At 38.2% G+C, this 17,045-nt stretch overlaps 1 protein-coding gene across 2 annotated transcripts in view; it reads left to right on the forward strand.

The window, feature by feature from the left end:
- The window catches only part of STK32A (serine/threonine kinase 32A), a 99,392-nt gene that overhangs the window by 14,222 nt on the left and 68,125 nt on the right, over positions 1–17,045 (forward strand). For both annotated transcript variants that reach the window (XM_033096874.1, XM_033096875.1), the window contains exon 3: positions 15,879–15,934. In XM_033096874.1, the coding sequence (XP_032952765.1) occupies positions 15,879–15,934 (56 nt within the window). The remainder of the gene's footprint in view (positions 1–15,878; positions 15,935–17,045) is intronic.

The following is a 17,045-nucleotide window of genomic DNA, read 5'->3' on the forward strand; positions in this document are numbered from 1 at the left end:
AGGAACCCCACTACTTACAAGGTAGGCAAAGGAAAGCTATTCATCTAAGGTTATTGCAAAGGAACAGCCAGTGAGGAAGGGAAAACATTTGTCCTGAAATTTAAGAGAGAAGAGTGTTTTAAGAGAGAGGCGTCGTCACTTCTGTTGAATGTTGCTGCGTGGTTGAGTAAAGTGAGAACAATCTGTGGGAGGAGGTCACTTTGAAGATATCGGTGACACTGGCAGAGGCAGCTCAGTGGGGTTGTGGAGGCATGAGCCAGTCTATGGGGAGTTAGCAGCGTGTGGAAGCTGAGGACACCGACACAGTAAGTGTAGTCAACTCTTTCAAGAAGTGTGGTCAAAAGAGAAGCAGAGAAATGAGGCTGTAGCTGAAGGTGAATATGATGTTAAGGGAGGAATTTTTCTTTGTTTTTTTAAGAGGAGATATGACAGCAAGTCTCTGCTGGTGGGAATCAACCAATATAAAGGGAAGAAACTAACATATCATGTGACCAGGAACCAGAGCTGGCTGCATTCATGTGGGACCAATGCAGGCACACAGGACATTGCATTCGGAAGGGCCCTACACTTGGGCTTTAATGACCTGCAGGTGCTGTGTCTGAGTTCTGACTAATTTTACCTTTTGAGTTTGTGTTTGTAAGTGAGGCCTGATGGGACACTGGATCATGCTTCACAGGCTGGAGCCTGGGCTCACACACTGCCGCCTCCCCAGGAACGGGTCTAAGTTGGTTGCTCCTGATGTCACCCTGGCTGCTCCCACCCTCTGTCTATGGCATACGTCTGGGTGCCGATGCAGGGATGGTTGGGGATGAGCACCCTCGTGACATCCCCAGAGGGGCATGGTGGTGGCCATCATTGCACCAGGCTGCCAGTTTGCCTGGTGGATGGCCAGACATAGACTATCTTTTGGCCTCTCACCCACCCCATCCTTCCCATCCAGATACTGAATATGTCATGGAGTTCAATTTAGAAGCAAGTGATGTGAAGATGTACTCACTACCCAGTAACATTCTAGTTAGGAGTGGTGGCAGAGACTCCAACAACCATGATGCATTTTATCATCAGACCATAATGCATTTTATCATCAGATCAGTCTACAATTTAAACATCGCAGGACTGAAGCACAGGAAGATTAAGCCACTGACCTGAAATCAGATAGCCCTGGGGCGAGATTCTGAACCTTGATATAAAATGAATCTCATGTATTTCAGATATTTATTATAGATATCCTCCCAGGATGGCCAACCAGAATGGATTTATAAAGTTAAATAAACTTAGGGGATAGCTTTTCGATAAGAATACATCAAATTATATGCCTGCCACAGAATCTTGCTCTCAGAGAGCTGAGACATTTCACAGGGACATTCATGTTCACTTCTGACGTAACTCACAGGCATATCTCCGTTAGACCCCATTATTACTGAAGTGTTGGGGATTTGTTATATAACACCTTTTCTTGCCTGGAGTTAATTACACAGTTCATCACTACTCCTGAGCTTTGCTGTCTTCCCCTATTTTTTTTATTTCAAAGACAATTTCGATGACCTTCATCCATGTCTTTCACAATTGATTTTACCATCATCACCATCACTTCCTTAACCTATTTTAGATCAACATAATTTGTATAACACCTTCTGGGATCATTTTCATTTACATTTACAAAATATTGATGTCACTGCCACGTTGATAACTTCAATTTTCTGTCCAGGGTGTGCCAGGAAAAATGTTCTAAATGAAGACTTGATTGAAGCATTGAAAAGAATTTCTGCTTAAGTCTTATGTTCTTAATTGGTAACTAGAATTGGCTGGCATGCTTTCCTCCGTGGGTTTCCACTGAAGACTATGGTCCCAATATTCACTGTAGTTAACATTTTGAGGGTTATTTAACATAAAGGTAGATGAACTTTATTGCAGCTATTCTGAAAAAAAAATGTGTACTGAAATGTATATTTAAAAGCAAGTTTTATAATTATAACTGGTCATGTCCCTTCTACCACTTTCTCGAAAGAAAAAGGAAAAAAAAACAAAACTAGTCATCTCCACCCCACTCTGTGGGTATGCTCCGGAGAGGAGGGTCCCTTACCCAGAGAGACCTGAAACACTGAGGGCTGGGGGTGCCTTGTGGAAAATGGGGAAATCAGGAAATGAAGGCCTACTGAGAGCTCAGGCCCTCAGCCAGCCCTCTTTTCCCCATTTGGCTATAATAACACTGACTGCTGGGGCCTCACCCTCCAGACAAGAGAACGATAGAGTTCTGTCTGAAGATTTTGACCAACCCAACAAGGAAGATCTAAAGTTATCAACATCAGAGTTTTGCTAACTCAGCATCCTAGCCATAGCTTTCTAGAGTGAAGCTTACTGTTGACAAGATCCATTCACGTGCTCAGAACTTCCAAATAGGGGGTTAGGTCTCCACACTTAAGTACAAGCAGACAACTAAGGATTTTCAGACATGTGGAAAAGTTTTAATAGGACTGAAAGAAACTAAAACAAATGAATAGAAAAAACAACAACCGAAAAACTTAAAGAAAACTATTGGAGAGATGTGAGAAAGATATAGCAACATTTTTATTTTTTTTTTAGTAGGAAAAAAAAAGGGTACTAATAAAACAACAGCTAGAGAACAAAGATTAGCATGAGGGGAAAAATTACAGTATAAATGGAAAAATTCAAAAAACGGTTAGAAAATAAATGTAAGGAAATTTCCCAGAATAACAAGCAAACGGAGAGAGAGAGAGAAAATAGAAGGGTAAATATAAGAAAATTTAAGGGCCAGCCTAGGAGTTCTAGTTCTAAATATTACGAGGTACAGAAATAGAGAAAGAAAAAATAAAAGGGAGGAAACTATTACTACATAATTTAAAGGAAAAAGGAAAGTCCAGAATTTAAGGACACAAGATCCCAGATTCAATCAGCCTATCCAGTACCCAACACAATGACTAAAACAAGCCTATATCATCATGACATTTCAAAACATTCAACACAAATATACCATCCTGCAAGGGTTCAGAGAAGAAAACTATTGCAATAAAGGGTCTGGCACCCAAATAGCTTTAAACTTCTTAACAGCAATGCCAAAAGCTAGAAATTAAGAAGAGCAATGCCTCAAAATTCTGAAGGAAAATAATTTCCAAACTGGAATTCAGTACTCAGCCAAACTCTCAACTGAGTGTAGATAAAATAAAAACATTTTTCACATATGCAAGTTTTCAAAACTTTACCTCCCATGTAATCTTTCTTACAGAGCTGTTGCAGGACGTACTCCACAAGAACAAGGGAGTAGAACAAGAAAGAGGAGGAAGATGCATGCAATAAGCAGGGAATCCATCATTAAAGAGGAGTGAAGGAAATCCCCAGGATGATGGTTAAGGGGAGCCCCAGGATGACAGCTGTAAAGCAAGAATGATAAACAGCCCAGATTGGGTTAGGTTACAGGGCTCTGACATTTTCAGGAAGGTGACAAGGTGATGGATGCGCTTGAACATGTTGAAAGGGAATTTAGACAATTAGAATATGAGATTGAATTAGGAACAAGGAGATAGAAAAATAAACTCATGTATAAACAAGACCATTATTAATTCCGAGGAAATTGAAACATTGTGCAAGAAAGGGAAACTAATCATAGCTTACTACTCAGGAGCGCATATCATTTCCATATTCACAATAATGAAAATACTGATCCAATTAAAACTATTAATATTATATCAGATGCAGCTACTTTGGAAAGATGGGAGTATGTCAGGGGTAAGACCAAAAGACCAAGAAAGTGAGCAAAACCCTTACCTGCCAGCTTTGAGAATCAATAAATAATGCCTAAAACTGAAAAGAAGCCACAACAAAATCATACTATTTAGAAGATATGGTGGACACTACTAAATGTATTACCTAAAAGAGGTAGAGTGTTAGTTTCTTGGCTGGGAGAGATTCGAAAATTAGACAAATGGATCTTAAGACTAGTATCAGTGTTTTACAATAAATATTTTAGAACTAATTGACTCTTTAAACTATGTGTTAATGTAGATATTGATACATAACTTTGATAAAAATAAGAACATTAAAAAGATAGAAAAATTAATCAAAATATTAATCATGGTTATTCTTAATTTTGTTTTTCTTCTGTCTACTTTTCTGCAATTTTTGTATACCTAAAGCATATTAGTGTTACATAAAAAGTAATCTTCATTGTGAACAAGAAATTGAAGCTCAGAAAGATCAGGTAAATGTCCCAATTTCATTTATCTTTTAAATAGTAGAGCTAGGATTCCAGTACAATTCTGTCTGACCCAAATAATTTTTTATATTTCATCAAAGCATTCAATGTTCATTAAAAACCAAGAGGCAAAATTTCCATGCTACAATACTCTCTCCCCTCTCCGAAGGTCCACAGAGCCTCTTCTCAAAATACTAACAATTACTTTTATTTGTCTAATTATTTGCCAATATACCTATTTATATTCATCTAATCCCAAAAGGATGCAAGACTGGATTCTAAAGACACATACACTATACACTACAGCAAAATAAAATAAAAATGAGGCAAGGCACATATGGTTCTCCTGTTTCATGTTCTCACTAACACTGCTGAGTGAGTCACACGCAGTTTCCTGAGGTGATTTAGTCTCAAGTGCAGAGCCCTGGGTACACAAATGATCAATGAATGCTTGTTGATTTGACTTACTAGAAAAGCTATGGCTTCTGGAGAAGTGATTTGAGGTTCTTTCCCATCCTACTGTGACTGTCCTAAAAGGGTGTAAGTGAGCCTTTCTCTGTAGCAGCCTCCATTTGGGAATGCGGCATAATGACCAAACATTCATCTAAGTAATAGAAGACTGTAAAATGCACTAGAAGAACTATATTTTCAATGAGAGCTTCAAGTCTTCTGTCCTTTGTCTCCCTTTCTTGGCAAATCATGCACTATCCGTTCTTAAAAATGGGCAAAGGGACAGGACATAGACGACGCACTGATTCCATCTTCATTCCCATGAGGTACGAGGTCGGACAATTAAGTTCATGAACTTGTTGCAACGATGTTGCTAACCTTTTCTTGATAGCAGAGGGATTATTCATCATGAATTTGTACCAACGGGACAAACAGCTAACCAAGTTTACTATTTGGAAATGCTGGAAAGGCTGCATGAAAAAGTTAGACGACCTGAACTTTTTGCCAACAATTCATGGCTCTTGCATCACGACAATGCACCAGCTCACACGGCACTGTCTGTGAGGGAGTTTTTAGCCAGTAAACAAATAACTGTATTGGAACACCCTCCCTACTCACCTGATCTGGCCCCCAATGACTTCTTTCTTTACCTGAAAATAAAGGAAATATTGAAAGGAAGACATTTTGATGATATTCAGGACATCAAGGGTAATACGATGACAGTTCTGATGGCCATTCCAGAAAAAGAATTCCAAAACTGCTTTGAAGGGTGGAATAGGCGCTGGCGTCGGTGCATAGCTTCCTAAGGGGAGTACTTCGAAGGTGACCATAGTGATATTCAGCAATGAGGTATGTAGCACTTTTTCTAGAAAGAGTTCGTGGACTTAATTGTCAGAACTCTGTATATATGGAAGACTGTAATTTAATGTTGCATTAAATTGCACTGTGATACATTGACTTCTGCTCAAAGATCATGCAGCGCCAACAAAGCAAATACCCTCTGACTCCTGCGGTTAATTATCCTGCAGTTCCTAGGGGTTTTCATCCATGTCATCACTTAGAATAGTTGGTGATGTGAAGTTGATGGGGTGAAGAATGGCAGTTCTCGAAGCTTCTGAGCTCAGAAAATGAATAAGTCAATTGTTGAGGCTTTTAAAATGTAAATCCACTGTCTTCAGAGAAATCTGAAGTTGTAACATGATAACAGCGTTCCAATGGAGACTTTCTTAATTGCCTCACAGATTAAGAAGCCTTTGGATAGTAAGTTGTTGGTAAGACATTTCTTAGGAGGCACCTATTATAAGTGATGGCATGCTAGGAAATCAACATGAAGGAAAATATCTTTGAAATTTTTCCTTTCAAAGACATTCATATTCTGTGCAACTTTGGTGACGGTACTTCATTGCCTCCTTCCTGCACCTAACAGATGTTTACCACACACCAACTACGTGTCCAATGTGGTTCTAGGTAATGTAGGTACAGCGATAAACAGGACGGGTCCAGTGTCTGCATCCATGGAGGTTATATTCTTAGCAGTTTGTCTTCTGTGAAGCCCCAATACCATTTTGCCTGACGTTTGGACACGAGAAGTGATATTCTCGGCTGATACTAAGGTGAATCATCTAGTAGCAATAACAAAACCCAGCAATAATAATGGTAGATTCATTGAGTTCTTACTCTCTGCCAAAAACACTTGATAAGCACCTTTGGTATGACTTATTTCGCCTAGTCCTTGTAATAACCTTAGAAGAGACACTATGTATCGTCAAAATTTCTCAGAGGAGGAAATAGATACTCAGAAAGGTTAAATACTTTAAAGATCATAGCTAGTGAGTAGTACAGCCGAAACCCAAACCAGAGTTTCATGCTCATAACCACCATATTGTATCACGAAACTTCTAGAACTCATCTGTAATATTGATAGCATGAGACTTGGAGCCACAGAGTCAAGTTCAAGTCCCAGCCCCACCCCTAGGAGATTTAATTCTTCTGAAGCCTCTATAAACCACCTACAAAGTTGCAATATTACCACCTCATGGTGTTTGGGTCAGGATTACGTAAGATAATGTATATAAAGTGCCTGGACAACAGCAACACATGTATGTACTTAATAGATAAGTACATGTATGTACTTAATAGAAAGTCATTATTATCAACTCTGACCTAAGATGTTCCACAGTGCAGTCAACAGAGTCCTGCACTGTTATTTATAGACACCATTATTAATTTGCTTCAGGCTCATAGGGATGGGGGCATGGGTGGAATGGGACACTTAAGATCGTTGATTTCAATCAACATGTATCTATCGAGTCTCTTTACCCCAGGGTTGTGGCCACTCAGTACGTGCAACCTCCCTGTGGTCCCCTGCTTGGTCACCTGTTGAATTCCTACTCATTCTGCAAAGCCCAGCTGAAATGCTGCACCCCCCGCACCCGTTTGAAGATCTTTCATCTTCTACAAAAGGAAGAGATTTCTCTCACCTTAGAATGCTTGCAGCTTTTACTGTATAGAGCAGTGGTTCCTAAATAAAGACCTGTAGACTGATTCCAGGCAGATTTAGTAGAAATTCCCCCAGGAGCTGATTAAAATACAGAACTCCAGGTCTAGCCTCCAGCGTCTGATTCATATGAAGCCCATAAAACTACATTTTTTTTTTTTTAAAGTGTTTTGTGTTATGTTGATGGGCAGACACATTTGGGAATCACTGTAGGACCACTCATGTAACTCTCAATGCACATACCTTATTTTATATTGCAGTTATTTATATGTAAGTTTTCATCTTATTTCCTGGGGAATTATCTGATACTCCAATTTAACGCAGGGATAAAAATGAAGAAAATCTATGGGAAAGACTAGAAAGAGTAGGCCCCTTGCAACACTTTTCTCAGTTTTTAATCACCTCCTCTAGAATGCTTTGCTGCATTTCCCTATACAAAGTTGGCTGTTCCTGCTACACATTCCCGGACACTATTCTTCTTCCTACAGCAGTGGCTCTTGTAGTAGTTGGAACTTGAATCAATTTTGCTTAAAAATTAAAGAGTTGAATATGGGAAAGATAATTGGGAGCGCCTGCAGCATAATCAAAATGAAAGCTATACGGACATAGAGCCGCACACGTTAATGCCAGCCGGGCTCCCCCTTTATCTTGTGATTCTACTTTATTCCACGTGTCACCTTATTCCCTTGCACCTGCTGATCTGCCTTTTCTACACTTTGCCAGTTCTACTGTCATGTTCTGGAAGCTTTGTGAGAGAGAGGGAAGTGTTCATTTCCAGATCAGAGAATCCTGGATGAGTATGTTGATTAGAATCGCTGGGGTCATAGTCCCACTCCCAGACCAAGGCTTCTGGCTAGGCTCATGGGCTATGATGATTGGCAGATACCAGCGACTGCATGCGGTTGGTGGGTCCAGGGGTGTGAGAGAGGGTCCGTGAAAAGGAAAGGCCCTGCGTAAGGAGAGGAGAAGCAGAAATAGGAACTTTGCCCGGCTCTGTGCTATGTATCCTGTCGTGGGCATGATTATTTGTGTTTAAGGGGCCACAGTTAGAGAACGGTGTTTGAGGGCAGCGCCAGAGTCTTGCCTACGATGTGGCCTTGAGAAAAATCACTTAATTCCTCTGGACTGCGGTCCGCTCATCTGAAATCATAGGATGCATGGCAAATTGAGAGAACATATGTAACATGCTTAGAATAATGCCTGATATTGCTTACATAAATGGTAGATTAGCTGTTAATTATTCTATTGTCCTACGAGACTCTAAGTAAGGCCCACTCAGTAAGGGTGTGTTGTCAGCGAACAAAGACTGAGTTCCGCGATAAATGTCCCTGAGCAACCTTTATTCTATTCCACCTAAGTGTCTATTCTGCTGCACTGGGGTGGGGTGGGCCAGGGGGCTAATATGTACCTATATTTCCTGTACTGGAGGGAAGAAGGCGGACATATGGTTAGCTGAGCAATTGCTGTTTTTATGTTGAATTGACTTTGCCTTTAGAGAATCACAGCTGGGGGCAGTGTCATGTTTAAGCAGTAAATTTGTATACCAAATTAACACACACAACAAAGAAGCCAAGTCTTTTGCTTGAACTTCCTTTATATATACACAGTTGACCCTTGAGCAACATGGGTTTGAGTTCCGTGGGCCCACTTATTCGTGGATTTTTTTTTTTCAACAAATAATGTAAATGTGTTTTCTCTTCTTTATGATTTTCTTAACATTTTCTTTTCTCTAGCTTACTTTATTGTTAGGATACACTATACAATACATATAACATAGAAAATATGTGTTACTCGACTGTTTATGTTATTGGTAAGGCTTCTGGTCAACAGTAGGCCATTAGCTGAGTTTGGGGTAAGTCAAAGTTATACGTGGATTTTCGCTGACACTAGGGGTTGGTGCCTCTAACCCCCACACGGTTCATGGGGCACCTGTAGTTTTTGTTTTCTCTGGGGAATTTATCTTGTTTTGAACTTGTTCTTGAACTTACTCACACGGCACTGGTTTAATTTGCTATCAGTTGGGACAAATAGCATTGTAATATAACATTATGCTGTGTGAGCAAAACATTTACTAAGTAAATTAGCAGTAAAAGCAAGATATGGGGGGCTTGTTTTAAGAGGATATTCTCCCAATGCACTTTAAAAATGTCTACTTTTTAACAGTCATGTTGGCATGACTGTACACAAGGAAATTACCAATTGTTTTAATTTAAGCAGCAGCAGAAGGACTCTTTGGAAACTTTCAAATTTGGAAACATTTTTGTTCTAGGTATCTGGAGTAGATACAACATTATCTATATTAAGGTTGTATTTTAGAAAAATAGGTTGCAAAAATTAAAGCAATAGCAAGTACAACAAAAATGCATGTCAAAAGCTATTGATTTAAAATATAAGCACATGTTTTTATCAATCTTGAAGTTTTTTAAAAAAAAAAAAACCTTTTTAAGAAAGACATCAACCCAGAAGGACAAAAAGGAAAATATTGATACATTTGACTATATAAAATATAAATTTAAATATTAAGTTTTCTGCATTACCAAAAATGTTTTAAAGTCAAAAGCCAAATGGACAGCCTAGAAGAAATATTCCTGAGATATGCTAAAAAGAGTTACTTAACATTTTAAGTGTGCGTGCCAATCGAAATGATCAGTAACACATTAAAGAAAGGGAAAATATATGAATAGGTAGTCCTCTGAAAAAATACATATACAAAGATGAGGCTTCACTCATCATTAAAGAAAGTAAAGTAATATTTCAATTTTTATTTACTTGTCTGATCAATGACAGTTGATGTAATAGAGTTGGCAAAGCAGACTGACAAAAAAAGTCATTCTTGTACATTATGGTATGAAGGAGATTTAGTGCAATAACCTTGGAGGGCTATTTATAATACCTATTAAATGAGAACATTCTTTGTCCCAGCAGTTCTACTTTTATAAAGTTTGCCTACAAACATGCAAAAAAGTTGATCAAGAATGTTTGTGGTGGTTTTGTAGGTAATAGCAGATAACTGAACCATCTTTGAAAGTTCCTCAATAGGCTAAACAGTGTATGAAATATTTACACAATGAAATAAAATGGAGCTTTAAAATAATTAGATCTACATGTGATGTTATGAATGGACAGAAGCAATGTCATGATGTAGAAAGGGTTTTTAACAAGCTATTTTGCCATAGGAATAAAGGTATGTTGCCATTGCTGTCAAAAAGGAACACACATATGTAGAGAAAAATCTCCTTTAGGATACACAAGAATATGTTAACAGTGATTGCCTTCTGGGAATCAAGCTATAAATTTGAAATGGGAAAACTTAACTTTCATTGAATAATTGTACTTTTTTATCATTTGTAATTTTTAGTTTTTAGTGGGTCAGACAATATACTTCTGGATTCTAGCATCTCATCTTCAAAACTACCTGCAAGCCAACTTTACTTAGCTTCATTTTACAGATGGACACATTGTGATTTGGAACGATTAATTTATCTAAGGTCACACAGCTGGTGTCGTTGGTCCATCATCAATAGAAAGATTTACATAAACATGAAGGAGTGTAGTTCTCAATGGTCTCACATATGTTCATATTTGGTACTTACTGAGGCTGGAATGATTTTTTTCACAAAGAAACATAACATTTTTTCAAATATTTTTGCCACAAAAATAGAAAAAAATGGACTTTCTGCTTTACTTTCTAGAATGCTCTTCTCCCAAATTGCAAGTATCAGAGTGCTATAACAAAATCTAAAAAGGGTTTCCCTTTATCTCTTTCCTTCAACACTATTTATTGCACAGAATGTTGAGACTGGGGAGGTGATATGAAAAGTAAAACAAAGGAAATAAAAACATCAGCACTGGATTCCACAATCAGCATGTTTATGTTAGAGAAAGACTCCGAAAAACGTGTCTTGACTCATGTGATTCTAAAAGGAGAGATGAAGAAATCCTTCCTTGCTTTCCCTGATTCCACCTCTGGGATGGGTGGATACACAATAAGGATAATGTTAAGGTGACTATTAAAACAGTGGTTAAGAACTTGGTCCAGAATCAGAAATGTGTATATTGAATTTATATGAATACAACTGAGCAGATGCAAGTAGATTCATTCTGTCCACTTTTTCCTCTCAAGTGTTGGGGGTGGCTTTATGACAATAGTTAGTTGTCCCCTTACTTGGTCTTACTTCCCATGTGACTCTAAAAATTTGAGCCTGCCAATGAGCTGAGTGTGGTTTTAGTGTTAAAATTTTTTTTTCATACAATAGCTCCTAAAAACAATGCATGAGTCTCATTCAGGGCTCACACAAAAGAAAATCATGTTGGAATTTTTGAAAGATTCTTGGTTTTCAAAGGGGTACCTTCCTAGAGTATCTTCATACCTAATTTTGACTTTCTGTCTTTAGAACGTAACCCCCAAATATAAATTAGTTGCTATACTAGTTTATAACCAGGGCAAGTTATTTAATCTCTCTGAGCCAAAGCCCCCCATTTACATAGGGCATAAGGTTTTTGTGACGATAAAGTGAGACATAAAAATAAAATGCATAGGAAACCCTACATAAGCAGATATCTCGTGCATATAAAATTTCTGTGTCTGCTTCATTAGTGGAGAATGTGCACCTACACCCCCACCGCCACCAAAAAGAAAAAGAAAAAAAAATACTCCAAGATAAGTTATTTTAAGATATTTAGTGTTTAAAATATTACAGGTGATAGAACATCAAGACCCCTTTAATTTCATCTGTTAAGCTGATACACCTCCAGGCAGCCTTAAGGATATTGCACTGACATGATGGTTGCTAACAAGCGGATGAGAACACCTGTGTGAAAGCAAGGCTCTGAAGCAGGTGAGTATTAAGGTTGCACCTTTTCTGCCTGACTGTTCTTCTGCAGGCCCTCTCAGTGTGAGTGAGAACCAGGCTCTGCCTCTCCTCACTCTCAACTGCTATCTTCCAGGCCCCACCAGGACCCAGGGGCTCACAGCGTCTCCAGAGGGTCTTTCTGTCTTCTTGGAACCAGAGCCTCTCCATGAACCAGAAAAGAAGTTTTAGAATGCAATACAAGGACAAGACACGAGAAGGAAACACACAAACGTTAACTTTGGTTTAGAGATTGGAGGAAACGCTGCAAGAACCCCACGCCATAGAGTACAAAAACCCCAACCATGGAGAAATGGCACTGAGGGCTCCCGTTTTACCTCCATGTTGCCTGATAATATCCACGTGTGGTAAGACGGGATTTGCTGCAAGCTCTGAGTTATGCTGCTCCCTGGGTAGGAGTACTAGGAAAAGGAGTTACTAGTTCCAGTTCATATTCCAAATATTTTGCATATGTTAACTCGTTTCACCTTCCTATAAACACAATGACGTATATATTATTTCCATCCCCATTTTACAGGTGAAGAAACAGAGCACAGAGGTAAACAGCCAAGATTACACAACTGTTAATTGTAGGAGCAGGGATTTGAACTCAGGAAATCTGCCTCCAGGGACCGTGCTCTTAATCCCTGGGCTTGGCCAAGTTTTCTGTAAAGAGCCAGCTAGTAAATATTTTGGCTTTTATATGGTTTCTGTGACATAGTCTTTATCATGGTTGTTTTTACAACGCTTTAAAAATGTAAAAGCCCATCTTAGTTCACAGGCGGTACAAAAACAGGCTGCAGGCCCACTCTGGCCCATGGGCCATACATAATTTGCTAGCTAAGACTACACGTGTTGATCAAAGGTTTAAGTATACCGTCGGTATGCTAGTCCACATTTCCCTTAGGTAAATCCTATATGCCTAGAATACTATTGGATTTCTGTCGACAAAAGAATCCACAATTTTGACTTCATCTCTCTCTCTCAGTTTGTCTGAATTGAAGAGGGTTGGTTGCATTTTCAATCCGCCTTTCTCGTGACTAGTGATGCTGTTTCTGGACATGTAAGAAGGAACTGTGCAGATGCAATAAGAGCTTTGCTTCCAGTCACTTTTAATCTGTCACTGGCTTTGGCCACAGGGTATATTACTGTACACAGAAATGACTTTAGGCACAATAAAATTGAATGGGAGTCTACTCTTTAAATGACTAGAAATAATGGCATCAATAAGATGCATTATCTCTACAATTTTAGGCCTGTCACTTTCCGGGATCTGACCTGACATTAATTAAGGCAGTGCTGCTAAAAGAAATTTATCAGCAACCTGGTATCTCATCTTTTACCATTTTTATAAAAGCACAAAATGGCTTATAAAAAGACATTGCTCATGAAATGGATTCATATAACAAGGGAACTTCATGCTTTCTAGGTGCCTGCTGTATGCTTGGAAAGCCAAATGTCATCAAAGCCTTCTGGCGCTAGGCTGTAGTGGAGAAATCCCAGTGAGTTATTGGACTGGCTCAACATAAAATCTTACACTTGCAAATAAATCCTTGTGGGGTTTTTTTGTTTTTGTTTTTTAACACTTCCATGGTACATAATGTATAACTCAGCCTTATGCAAGGAGTGCGAGAAAATCAATACTTTAGTTATGTCCATTTGAAACTCAAGAGAATTTAAAGAAGTGTTTTTAAGTTATTTTGACCACAACCCACAGTAAGAAATATACCAAAAAAATTATATCCCGATCCAGTGTATATCTATGTACACATATATATAAAACCAAAAAGAGGTTTCAGAGGCGATACTATTCTTACTACATTTGAGGTGTTTCTGATATTTTTTAATCTGTTCCATTTAAATTTTTAATGCCTCTCATTACCACTAATTTATTTCATAACTCAGTAACGGACCTTGACTTAGTTTGAAAAACACTTCCTTAGAAGACCCAAATGCTTACACTACTTATATTTATAACACACAGTCGTTTGGTGCTTCTTGTGTATTCTTGCAGCTTAAATTGATTTATTTGCTGAGGGCCAACCACACGTAAATCACTCTGCTTGGTTCTATGGGAAGTACAGATAGTCGTGCCTTCAACTACCTCAAGCCAGGAATTTTCTGAGTTGCCAAGGAAACCAGGATGAGCAAAATGATATATCATCTCTGCCCTCATTGAGCTTATGATCTAGTGTATGAAAGAAACTTGGCACTCAAGGAGTGTTGGATGATTACATAGCTAGTAAAGTGAATGATTTAAATAAGTAAGCAGCTTTATTAGCACTTTCTGAGTAAAAACTGTTCTCTTCATATCTAGAAGGGTCAGTCCCATTTTTACACATGAGAAAACGGAGACTCAGAGCGTCTGTTACTTATCACAAGTCAAATCACTATTTTGAGTCTAAATCCAGAATTATTTGTAATACCGTGTTTCCCTGAAAATAAGACTAACCAGACAATCAGCTCTAATGTGTCTTTTGGAGCAAAAATTAATAAGACCCGGTATTATATTTATTATACATTACATTACATTATATTATATTATATTATATTATATTATATTATATTATATTATATTATATTATATTATATTATATTATAAACCCGATATTATAGTAACTTAAGACCAGGTCATATATTAATTTTCGCTCCAAAAGATGCATCAGACCTGATTGTCCGTCTAGGTCTTATTTTCGGGGAAACACAATATACATGGTGTCTCACATGATTAAATGGGTTTTGTGCTAGGAGGAAAATGATTTGGGAGTTCAGAAGAGGAGGTGACGATTAAGTCATATGATACAAATGTTTCAACCCTCAGAAAGCTTGGAAAGACTTTAAGAGGTCCCTTGTCAGTCTTTCCTTCTGGAGCAGCTAATTCTTGAAAAAAAAGAGAAGAAGTATTTAAAGAGAAGAACAGTACTTTCTAATGTTTCACATTTTTTTCTGAATAAACTCTTAAAAAATCCTTCAATTGGAATTTTACTCATCTAAATTCTTGTTTCAAAAACCAGGAAACAAAGTGGAACATCAAGGCAAGAAACCAAAGATTGTCATTGTCTGGGAAAACCTATACTTTGTTCTTCTCATCACCAACCATTCCAGGAGCACTGACCCAAGAGACCATGTCACTTATAAACTAAACATCTACTGCTTCTGACTTCTAGGAGTGGAAATTTTTAAATGGCGGATGGGAAAGATCATCTCAACTTTGAAGTGCCATTCAGTGGACCCCTGTACAAATATTCATGCTAATCTCTTAAATATGTGTGCCTTGGGGATCAGCTCATTCTATCAATTTATGAATGTAACAGTTTCCCACTTGGGAAAATTGAAATCATTTAGCTACAAGAGTGGTAGGAGGGGCATTTAGCTACAAGAGTGGTAGGAGGGGGAAAATAGGCAGGGAGAAGATATTTGAAGTGCTGATCCCTTAGAGCCATATGCAAAGAAAACCAGATCTTTCTGTAATCCTTTCTGTTCTGAGATGCTCCTGACCTTGCCACCTATGTGAAATCCCATGCAAATATGCTGAGAGCCTCACTACATTTTTTTCTTAACATACAGCAGTTTCACTTGTCCGCTTATTTTGCGACTGTTTAATCCCTATGAGTCTCTCTGTGTATGGAGTAGACTACAGGCTCCATAACGGTAGAGATTTGATATCTACTCTATTATTACTCTAAATGCTGTGATTAATGCATAATAAGTGTTCAAGAAATATTTACTGGGTGAATGAATGGGCATTTTAAGGTAGTCTGGAATAGTGCTTTAAACAATACTTTGATTTAGCCCAATCTTTATTATTGATTAGCTGCTAAAGAACAAGTCACAATCACTCACAATGTACTTCTTTCTGTTTGTCTTACAGTCAACTTTGACCACTTTGAAATTTTGCGAGCTATTGGGAAAGGCAGTTTTGGGAAGGTGAGAATCGAAATGATTAACCACCAGCAGGGTTATGTGGCTCAGGGAACAGAGAGTCCAAAAATGTCCAGATTACTGAATTACTGGGCCCACAAGGAATGATCATTCAGGGATGTTTTTATAGTGGGATTTTTATAAAATTGTCACCAGTTTGAGGAAAGCATGTGACAGGCAGATACATAATGAACATATACTGTTCTCAGGATTATCTCAAAATCAAATCTGCTTACTCTCACTGGAGCTTAAGACTTTCTCTCTCCTCTAAAGGTGAGAGTAAGATTTCAGAATCATTTTCAAATTGTACCAGTACCTTCAGTTACAGTTATCTTGTCAAATAAGACTTAAGTCTTTTCATGTGGGTAAGAAGCTATCTGCTTTCTGTTTTGCCCCTAGTTGTACCACATTTTTATTTTCAAAAAACCTACCATGAAAAATATACATACCCAGTCTAATTTTTTTGTAAGAACCTTCTAGATTCAAATCCTGATGATCCGTTTCTTAGTGGAGACATCCTTTAAGAGAGTATAACATTTCATTTTGAACCTGCATTTTAAAATTATCTGCCATCTACTTCATCAGGTACTGTATGAACTTCTAAAAGAATTTCAAAAATCTGGACATTGTGTTTAGTGTTTTCCCAGTACTGAAAGTCCTTTGTGGTTATACCGTGTTTCCCTGAAAATAAGACCTAACCGGAGAATAAGCCCTAGCATGATTTTTCAGGATAGCATCCCCTGAACATAAGCCGTAATGCGTCTTTTGGAGTGAAACTTAATATAAGACCCCATCTTATTTTCAGGGAAACACGAAATCACCTACGGTTGTAAACAGAAATTCTTTGCACAACATTGTTCAGCTTGACAGTTGAGCCATGCCCATCCATTTCAGTCGGTCAAAGCAGACTAAGGATTTTGCTATGGGAAGATTCCTGACAAGGAGGCAGGTATTTTCTCCAAAATGCTGTCTAAAAACAAAGCAAAACCCCAAAGCAAAAATAAGTCAACTTGTTTGAAAAAGCAGAAATTTAGGAATTGACCTGGTATAGGGGAAGAAAACGAAGTTTTTTCACTCTGAAATCAGAGCTAAGGAGCAACATTAGCATCAGAATTTG

Source organism: Rhinolophus ferrumequinum, chromosome 24 (assembly GCF_004115265.2).
Source record: "Rhinolophus ferrumequinum isolate MPI-CBG mRhiFer1 chromosome 24, mRhiFer1_v1.p, whole genome shotgun sequence".
Lineage (NCBI taxonomy): Eukaryota > Metazoa > Chordata > Mammalia > Chiroptera > Rhinolophidae > Rhinolophus > Rhinolophus ferrumequinum.